Here is a 10,683-nt window from a genome sequence, read left to right as displayed (position 1 = left end):
AATGCGGATAACCTAAGAAGGTTCTACTCCTAGAAGAAGGCCCGACAAACCGACCAGGCTAGCTAAGTAGTCAATTTGCAAATTCAACTTTTGAACTTATCATAGCGACTTACGAGTCCTTTATACAACTATCAAATAAGATATACTTGTGCAAATTTTCTCTCCTATTTTGTCACTTAATTTTTCAGATAAACCACCGCGTCCAACGACGACGCGCGTCCCCGGGACTGATCACCCTGGGAACCCGTCAATCCCAATCGTAACGACTACGCAAAAGGCCATGGGCCATTGATATAAGTGACGACAATAAACCAAAAACGGTTAAAAGAAATGGAAATACAACCAAACGAATGAGGAGAAATTCATCACGACAAGATGAGCAAACGATTAAAACGGTCGTTGTTCACAAGCCAAAAACGGCTAAAACTAAAATAGTTTACAAGTCAAAACAAAGCGGCTAAAACTATAAAAAGAGAACTCATTTCCTGGGGACATCGACAACCTTGCCATCCTGAATAACCTTGCGGACACCGATCGCCGACGTGTCGAATTCGGGGGCGACAATTTTAATTTGAGCTTTGAGGGCGTCCTCGGTAGCCAGGATCGCACCCTTGCCCTGTTTGACGACGTCCTTATACTTCGCCTTCCATGTCGACAGTTCGGCCTCCACGGCCTGCTTCTCTTTCTCAACTTCAGCCACACGCTTTTGCGCCGCACCGACCTGACCCTCCAGAGCCATTTCACGCTCGACCAAACGTTCAACCGTCGCGTCCGACTCTTTCTGTTTCTTCTCGGCAGCTATTGCCTTTTGTTCGGCGGCGGTAGCTTTCTGCTCGGCAGTGGTGGCTTTCTTCTCAGCAGCATCCAGCTTTTCCGAAGTTTGAGTCAATTGCTCCCGAAGGGTCTCAACTTCACTTTTTAGCTCGTTATTGGCCTTCCCGGCAGAATCCAACCTCCGGCGGAGAGACTCCATACCGGACAGTTCGAACTCGGCCTTCCGAGCTATGACTGCGCCGCGCAGGAGAGTGCGATACATCCACCTCGCCTGCCCGGCAAGGGATGACTCGTGGAAATACTCCTCGGTACCGGGGATCAGCTGGGAGTCTATGAAGTGCCCGGCGTCAAAATTCCTTTCCATGACGGTGAGGACGCCCTCAGGGCTAGACGACGCCGTGGAGGCCTTCTTTCTTTTCTTCGGGTTAGGGACCTCTTCCACCTCAACATCCGCTTTAGGCAAGGAACCCCCAGTTCCAATCACCTCGCGGATAGGGGAGGCATGGACGGCCTTACCACCGTCAACCGCGGTACCTTGAGCCGAGGAGCCGATCTCGTCAGTCTCGGCCCTTTGCTCGGGAGCATCCTTGTCCTCCGGAGGGGCATCAGGCCCCTCGGGGGTGGGTTGCTCGTCACCCTCCTCGTCGTCACCATTGCCCAAAAAGGTCTGAAACAAGTCGGGAAGACCCGTCACCGACGCAGACATATCCACTGCAGGAAAACAAGGAAGGTCGGTTAATCGCCACATAATATCAACAGAAGGAAAAAAGACAAAGGGTAAAGTAAAAAGCTTCTCACAAATATAATTACGACCGGACTCTCGGTCACCCATGAGGAGGTGGGGATTTACTTGGTTCTTCCCAAAAACTGCCATCAATACCTCGGCAATTTGCTTATCCACCTTCGACATACTCCTGTAAGTTACCTTAATAAAAGTATTTGACCCTGCCCCGAAACTCCAGTAAGTCCGGATGAGCCGTACCCCCTCCAAAGACAACCAAAAGGGATGACAACCCTTGACAGGGCGGACCTTAAAATACTTGTCCTTAAACCCATGATAAGAATCTTCAAACAAACCGAAGATCTTCCGACCCTGGGCAGACCGGAAGGACATGAACCCTTTTTTATGTTTCCCCTCCTTGGAAGGGTTTGTGAGGGTGAAGAAGAAAAGGTAAACATCCACGGACACCGGCAGTTCGAGATATTCACAGACCATCTCGAAACAGCGGATCGAGGCCCAACTGTTCGGATGCAACTGCGACGGTGACACGGAAATCCGATTTAAAAGCGCCATTTGAAAGGCTGAAAACGGAATACGAACTCCGACTTGAGTGAACATGGCTTTGTAGAACCAAATCCAGTCGGCGACCTGGCGGGGTTGGAAGTTGATTTCGTACAATCGCTCGTGAGGAGCCGGGACGAAAACGTCATAATTAGCCTCCTCGTCAGTCCCTCCACACAAGTACCCGGCTTGTCGGAACTCGGTGAGCTCCTCCTCGCCCATTTGGTTGGGTGACTCCTTCACGTCGGAAACAACCCAGGCATACGGATCATACGCCGCGGGGTTAACGGAAGCCCGGGAGACCGTGCGAGCCATACCTACACGGGGGGATCATCCAGTTAGTCTAAGAGATCGGTAGATCGGTTGCTCAGTTCAAGCACACCACTACTCCCCAACTAAAGACAAAACACTAGAGGTGGACAGGGAAAAGCCTACCCTGGAATGGCTCCCCCCTAACACGTATAACCGCCATTGGAAGGCCACACAATCGTAACAAAACCAAGCAACAAGCATACGAAAATAATGCATAAAAGGGAGAATGATTCGAAAGTTACCTTAATTGGTGAGAAGAAGATGAAGTTGCGAAACTGTAAAAACGCAAGGCACCACAGCAATATACACAGAAATCTCGTAACGGAGGTGAAGAAGGAGAGGAATAGGAAGTGTGAAAAAGCGCAGAAGCACAAAACCAATCATTTAAAAACCACCCCAGGAAGCGCGAAACGGCTGGGGGCAAGATAGTCTTTTCAAACAGGGTTTTTCACCCCATTATGAGCATTCAATGCTCGACGCAAGAAACGAAGCGATGAAACGGTTGCTTGAGCAACCAAGGGACACGCGCGTCGGGGGCATGTCCCTCCCACGAGCGGCCGACCAGACGAGTTGCGAGACGACGCGCCATTGGTAGCCCCCACGACTACCATTGGCGCGTGGGGGCACTGTTACGGCCTGGCCCAAAATCCGCACGGGTCGACCCGACCCAAGCAATACCCGACCCGGACACGTGCCCTCCATCCGACCCGGGCACGCGTCCTGTACGGCTCACACGCGGCTACAGGACAGCGTCCTTGGGAATATGGGCCTGTCCTCCCGTGGGGCCCACCACTAACATGTATATAAGGGGAAGATTGGCTCTTCCCCCCAGGTACGTCACATCCTTTCACCCTATTATTCTGCCCGCCTGCACATTGCTGACTTGAGCGTCGGAGTGTCTTTGCAGGTGGCACCCCCCTTCATCATCTCTCCACGACCAAGTACCCCAGTGCTCGGCTGCTCAGCTTACCCGCAACCAGTGCGACCCAGGCCAAGGCGTCCTCGCACCCTCACTTGCACACCCGACCTGTCTGGAACCCGTCCACAGAACAAAAATGAATGTAAAAAGACCACCTTTAAAATTACTATAATAGATATATATTGACAGATAATTTTGATGGGGAATGAAATTTGATATTAATTAATAATTAATTAAAAATAAATATAAATATTTATTAATATATAAAATTATATTAAATTTTTTAATTTGATAAATATAAACTAACTTTAAAGTTTGAAGTATCTCTTCTTTATATGTTTTTAAAATACTTTTAACTTTTCAAAACTAAAAATATATGATTTTTTTATTTATAAATATAAAGTAAGATGTTTATACTTATATTTTTAAGAATAAATTACATAAATAAATCAAATTGGTTTTAAATTTACACAATTATAATTTTTTAAAGTAGGTTATATATTTGTCCTGTTTTAAATATATGTAATCCGCTATAGGATAGCGCGGATTACGTTAAAATTCTTGCAATGCAAAAATCGTTACAAAATGTTGCAGTTTCTGAACAAATTTAACAATGCATAAACCGCTATAAAGTCCAACAAACAGTTTATGAAGAAACAATGGTTACCCTAATTCGCTAGAGGGTATTGCGGTTTATGTGTAACTTGACTATAAAATCGCAATAACCAATAACAGATTCTTCATTTGGTAAAGAGATGAAACATTTGGTTTGAGAGAGAAAATTGTGGTTTGAGAGAGCAATGAGGAGACTGGGACCATGTCAGACGAAAATTGCTTGTACCGACTCAACGGTGTTGTTCACATTGTCGAATGCATCAATGAAGAGGTTAGTTTGTTTTCTTTTAAGTATTAGAATTTAGAATATAAAATCTAGTATTTAGGGTATAAGAATTAAAATATAGAATTTAAGATTTATAATTTACTATTTATAATTTAAGATTTAAAATTCAAAATTTAGACTTAAAAATTCAAAAATTGCATATTAACTTTATACCTTAGTAACCAAAATCGTATTTAACCCTTCTAAAATACATTAGCATTCGTTCTATATTTTTATTTAGACGGCCATATTTATTTTTCTACTTTATTAAAATTAAACTTATAAAATTTTTAGCATACAATTTTAAAAAAATTAAATTAAATATTTAATCAATGTATATTAATTAAAAATTAACAAGAATCAGATAAGTTTTAGTATCTTGAATTTAATTTCTGTTTCTAATCAAATATGATAGCGATTATTTTACTGTAAGAAAAACGTGCCTTTGTTATTCAAAATCAAACAAGATTAATATTTTTTATAGTAATTTATTGATTAGGTTTTAATATATTAAAATTTTTATATTTTTTATTCTCACTCCTAAAAAATTTGATAGATAACAACTATGTAGTTTTTTGCACTATATTAAGATATTTTTAGTAATAATTTATAGTTTAGGTTTGTAAGTGTTAGAATCGATTTAATTAGGATATGGTTATTTTTATCATTTGATGCCGTTAAGTAGGTGTATGTATAACTTTTGAAGGCAACAGAATATGCCTCTGCATGAGCAAATCATACCTTATTTGAAAAAGTCTGGTTTGTATCACTTGGTTAGGCTGGTTGGATAAACCTATGGTAAGCGCATTTATTAAGAGGTAGCGTCTTGAGATGTACACGTTTCACATGCCGTTAAGAGAGTACACCATCATGCTACAGGATGTGGCGTATCAGCTGGGGCTGCCCATAAATGGGAAAGCCGTTAGTGGGTACCGCAGTGATTTCGATTACTATATGGAGGATGGCAGACCAGTTTGGGAGGGATTTCAGAAGTTATTCAGTGAGCTGCCACCGCCAACTAAAGTCAAGTAGATGACAATCCATTTCACATAGTTCCATGAAAGGTTTTGGGTTCTACCAGCTGATGCAAGTGATGATATTGTTCGCATATATACACGTACGTACATCATGATGCTGCTATTCACCCACCTGTTTGGTGACAAGAGTGCGAATCGAGTTCACCTTCGGTGGTTGCCATTTGTGGCAAAGCTTGACGACATGGATAGTTATAGCTGGAGTTCAGCTGCATTGGCATGGTTGTATAGATGCATGTGTCGAGTGGCCAACAAAAATGTCACCAATTTGGCTGGTCTTCTTCAATTACTACAGTCTTAGATCTTCTGGCGATTTTCCACATTGAGACCGCATAGGTTTGACGATTTTACTTTTCCATTGGCATCCAGATATCGTTTAATGCACTGAGTGTATCATTTATTTGTTTCAAGTTATTAATGTAAACTCACCATAAGACTCTTCCCAATCTTCATAGATCTGTGCTATTGCCTTTTGCTTTACCAGCCAAACCTTCTTATAAGTAGGCCTGAATCTATAGATTACTTATATAGTTTGTTGCAATACCTTTATTGTAACCGCATCATCGGCTCAAACGAACGGAAAGATCCTCGCACAAATGACATGATAATTAAGTTGCCAGTGATTGCTTGAAATCGATGTAGCCAAGCAAGTGTGAGGTCCGTTGTACCTTCTAACTTTTCAGGTATCATTTTATTACCGAAGTGTGATACGAATCAACCACGTGCATCCTTTATCGAACTCCTTGCATCTCCCATGGTACTTAAGATGATCTGACTCTAATACTCTGTACTCAACTTCACGACGGATGCTATAATTCTTTGCACTCAACACTACTTCTATTTACTCTGGAAATATTGGCCAATTTGAAATTTCATAGGAGCAGTTCAATCATGCAATCCTCGACCCCCCAAAGGTAGGATCTACGTCCGGCTGTTGGCCGATGGCTTCCAAGTTCAAGGTTGAGAAATGTGAAGGATGTTGCTGCTATGTGTCGAAACTTGATGGGCCATGCTGTGTAAGTGGATTGCTCCGAGTATCTTTATCACTGTCTCCAAGTATGTCAACAGGTTCTTCATCCTAATCATTCTCTTACATCGCATTTTCAACTAGATCCGATTCGCCCTCACTTGCAAATTCAGGAATTAGACAAGGTGAACTAGCCATCCCAACTGCAATAGATAGAGGTTCAACCAGGACAAGCAGGTGCAACCACAGGCATCAAGGTAGAAGCACCCCCAAACGAAGTCGATTGAGGATTCGGAGCTGATGTCCTAGAACTGTCGACACCAACTTCCAACTTAGTATACAACTCGTGTATTCTCGCTTTCAAAAAACTTCGCTGACAAAGAAACAAAACCTGCATATCTTCGTCGGACCCTATGACAAATGTACCATACTTCACACTAGTTGACACAATAGCAATAGGGATCTTGTAAAATAACTTCTTTATCCCCTTGATCCCACACACCCCAAACTTTTACAATATACTGATTTTTAGCTCTGACAAGGTATTCGATGACCGGATAAATACACTCTGTGATTCTCTATCAGTAAACTTAACAGCGTGCCTTTTACTTTTTTTTTGAATTTTTTCAGAGTAATGCACAAGTTAGGAAACTCTCCTCACTATCCATTGTAAAAATGATACTCTATTTCTTCACAATTGCTTCCCCTAGTATATATAGAGAATCCACGTATACATAATCTGCTATAGGATGCAACGGATTATGCTACCCTTGTTTTTTCATAAACCGCTAGATCCTATAGCGGTTTATGCAAGGTCCAGTTCCTTCAGAAACTGTGACACCCTGTAACGATTTCTGCATTGCACGAATTTTAACGTAATCCGCGCTATCCTATAGTGAATTACGTGCAAATTGTAAACCGTTACACCATGTAGCAATTTACATAGATTTAAAACAGAACAAAGATGTAACCTGTTTTAGAAAGTTGCAATTGCGTAAATTCAAAATCAATTTGATTTATTTATGTAAATTATCCTATTTTTAAATATTTTTTACCATACCAAACATAATAATAATAATAATAAAAGTTAATTTGTCTGATTCTTTAACAAATTTGACACAAAAACTAATTTGTTTAATAAATAAAATTTTGACTAATTTAATAATTAAACTTTGTTATTAAAGACAAATTTTTTGCTAATTTTTCCTTGGATTTATTTAAAATATTATTCAATTTTATTTGTAGAGACAAGCATACATTTGCAGAGTAATCACAAGCGGCACCATTCACATTATTATTGGCCTAAAACCTTATTAGGTGCATCAAGGTACCATTTATTGTATCTATAATCATTACCCAACCTATATATTTTCAAGTGAAATTGAGTTGGCCATATTTTGGTGATTTATCAGGTCTGAATAATCCAAAGTGCCTCTCAATTTCAGCACCTTGCTTCTGATTCTCATCAAACATAGCAAACAAATAAGTCTCAATGGGTCCATTAGGCCTCTTTGGGGTCCCACCCTTAGCATGATTAATCAAATTCTTATAATAAGTTCCTGCATTTTGATCACTAGCTGCAACACCTCCTTGTGATGGCCAACCACTCTCAGACACAACAATCTTCAAATTAGGTGCATTCACTTTCTCAAGAGCAGCATAGAGAGAATCCAAAAGTGCATCAAATAAGCTTTTGTATCCAACTTCATTTGGACTTTGCTTTGTGAATAATGCATAGTCAAGACCAATGCTTTGTTGGTTATTAACATATGCAAAGTATGGGTAAATGTTTGCAAGAAGTGGTGCACCATTGCTTGATAGAAAGTTAATGATGGGTCTTATGTATGAAAGTGCATTGTTACTGAAAACACCATCTTTTGGTGGGTATGAGTTTCCCAAAAGGGTTGTGTCTATTGCTGTGGATACCTTGATTTGCTTTTGTAATTTGGCTGAAGAAATTGCTCTTTGGATGTTCTGTATTGCTGGTAGAACAGATCCTGCTGCACCATCACCTGTTGCATAAATGATTTCAACATTCACCAAAAATATTAAATTATGTAAAAATTATTTAGGGTCCGTTTGGAAAACAACAAAAAGCTACTTTTATTTACTTTTGACTTATAAAAAGTTACATTAATAGTGTTTGGTACAATTTTTTAGATAAACTTTTAACTTTTCAAAATGTTATTTAAGAGCTTTTGAAAAAGTTAAAAAATGTGACTTCTCCTATTTTCAAAAGCTATTTTATCACTTTTATTTAAAATAACTTTAAAATAAAGAAATAACTTTCCAAACACAAAATAATTTATTTAAAAGTTGTTATTAATAAAAATTCTTATATTTTAAGCTCATTTTTCGAAAGAACTTATTTAAGAAGTTTGGCCAAACTGGCTCTTAGTCATCCAAAGTCCAAACTTAACATTCTAAGGTTATTACCTGGGTGAACTTCGTTGCCTACAGCGATGTACTTGAACTTAACGGCTGAGGAGTAGGGTTTAATGTATTTGTTGACCCAATTATTGGCTGCGTTTGCATTTGTGAGGGATTGGAGTTGGTCATTGGGGACACCAATTATCACTTCTATGTTTGATCCTTTTAGGGCTTGAAGGGTTCCTTCATCTGGATAATACAACCGCATTTTGCTTATTCTGTTTGATTTGTATAGATTTATCACATCTTGCTTGCTTGGTAAGTTGTTTCCATTTCCACCATAGCATACACCCACAGATTGTGCACCTGTTGTTGTGTCGTATATGATACGTGTATACTAAAAATTAGTTATTAAATCATCAATAACAATATATAATATATATTGAAATACAAAATATATATTAAAAATAAATTAAATAATATATATTTAAATACAAATACATAGTAACTAATTTAGTCATTAATTTTTTATATACATAGCAAAAAAAAAAAAAAGAAAGCGCAATATTAGAGTGTGTTATTTAATTTCTTTGCATTCATTAACAACTAACAGTGAATGTATAATTAAATTATAGGTTATGCTAGGTAATTAATAATTTTTTTGAACAACATGAACAATTACCAATCAAATCAAAACACATTATATCTCCAAATTATTCACCTAAATTTTAATATTAGAATAACCATCCGCACACTTAGTGAAATGAACATCCGATATATCTATTGTTCACATTGTTTAGTATTTTCATTATCTATCTATATTTTTTCTTAAATAATATAAACTATATTTTTTGTACTTTTTCTTTTCTGAAAACCTAACCTACACTACTTGTGTATTTTCTTCTACCATTAATAGAACAAAAAAAGAGTTAATTTAACGTTTACAAACAGAAAAAAATATACAAATAATACAATTATTTCAGACCTGTGAAGTCTACTAAAGTGGAGAACAATGCTCCAACAAGCAGCAATATGATAGCCATGCTTCTTCTTGAAATTTCTATATCCATTAATTGTATTATATGAAAATTATAAACCAAACTCAACACTCCGATATGTCCCTTTTGCTCCAAAATTCGTACCTCTATATAGGGCTAAGGTGGTGGCAAAGGGTTGGCATGAATTGATTTGGATAAGTAGATGCCGAAGACTTTAATTTTAGTGCCCCGTCAATCACTCCATGGAAACTATATGCTAATTTAAATTTATGTCTCACTTTGAATATTGATATATCCAAATTTATTATATTCTATAGTTCCGTATAGTACCGATGACTTTAATAAGTAGCTTAGGAAGCAACAATAATACGAAAATGTTTGGAACTCATAATTTATTCGGAACTAAAGAGAGTTTTTTTTTAATATTTTCTCATTTTATATTATTTAATTATTAATTAAATAAATAAGTAATTTTAAATATAATAAATATATAATTATAAATATTATATATATATAATCATGAATATTAAATTAAATAAGATAAATTTGTATTATTTTTTTCCTTAACATTATTCTAATAATATATAACACATCCATTAGTGTAGTTCATTGTGTCATTCAGCCTAACACGAAGGAATAATTGAAATGTTCCAAGTTCCAACCTACTAAAACTAGCCACAATGTGCAAGCAATCAAATTCAAACGTCACTAATTTTGTTCACTTAGCTATGTAGTCAACAAATTAAATTGACATGCATCCTTTGCATTTATATGTACTAGGTCGAATAGTCGCATATAAAGACACGTTAACACATTAGAATTTAGACGTTACATCTTCCCTATTATGCGGGGTATGCTAATGTTGAAACTTGAAAGTCCAATCTAATGGTGGCTGTGTAGGTACCATTTTTTTTCTTCGAATCGATCATTAATAGTGGTATTTTCACTCTTAATTATTAGTAAAATAATGCAAACATGTGTATAAAAGATGTTATTTTCAAACAAAATGTGGAAAATTTATTGACTCATAGCTGGTATTATTTGGACCCAATCTCTTCTCTATCTAGATGTTAACTATTCAAGAAAATACAATAAAATTAAAAAAGACGCGGATGTAACACTTCAATTCTTTTGAGTAATATTCGTT

General features: G+C 37.8%; 1 protein-coding gene across 1 annotated transcript; it reads right to left on the bottom strand.

Annotated features, from left to right (window-relative positions):
- Window positions 1-7,379: 7,379 nt before the first annotated feature.
- Window positions 7,380-9,686, bottom strand: LOC130967872 (glucan endo-1,3-beta-glucosidase-like). The gene is made up of 3 exons (XM_057892909.1): window positions 9,524-9,686; window positions 8,605-8,904; window positions 7,380-8,180 (listed from the first exon to the last, which is right to left on the bottom strand). The coding sequence occupies exons 1-3, from the start codon at window positions 9,606-9,608 to the stop codon at window positions 7,540-7,542; spliced, it is 1,026 nt and encodes a 341-aa protein (XP_057748892.1). The 5' UTR covers window positions 9,609-9,686; the 3' UTR covers window positions 7,380-7,539.
- Between the last annotated feature and the right edge of the window lie 997 nt (window positions 9,687-10,683).

This window comes from Arachis stenosperma, chromosome 3 (genome assembly GCF_014773155.1).
Source record: "Arachis stenosperma cultivar V10309 chromosome 3, arast.V10309.gnm1.PFL2, whole genome shotgun sequence".
In the NCBI taxonomy this organism is placed as follows: Eukaryota; Viridiplantae; Streptophyta; class Magnoliopsida; order Fabales; family Fabaceae; genus Arachis; species Arachis stenosperma.
This window is presented reverse-complemented; position numbering and strand designations above follow the sequence as displayed.

Coding starts and splice junctions, on each gene's coding strand:
- LOC130967872 (XM_057892909.1), bottom strand. CDS start 9,608: ATGGATATAGAAATTTCAAGAAGAAGCATGGCTATCATATTGCTGCTT. Junction 8,905..9,523: donor CACTTTAGTAGACTTCACAG/GTCTGAAATAAT, acceptor ACACAACAACAG/GTGCACAATCTGTGGGTGTA. Junction 8,181..8,604: donor AGGCAACGAAGTTCACCCAG/GTAATAACCTTA, acceptor TTTATGCAACAG/GTGATGGTGCAGCAGGATCT.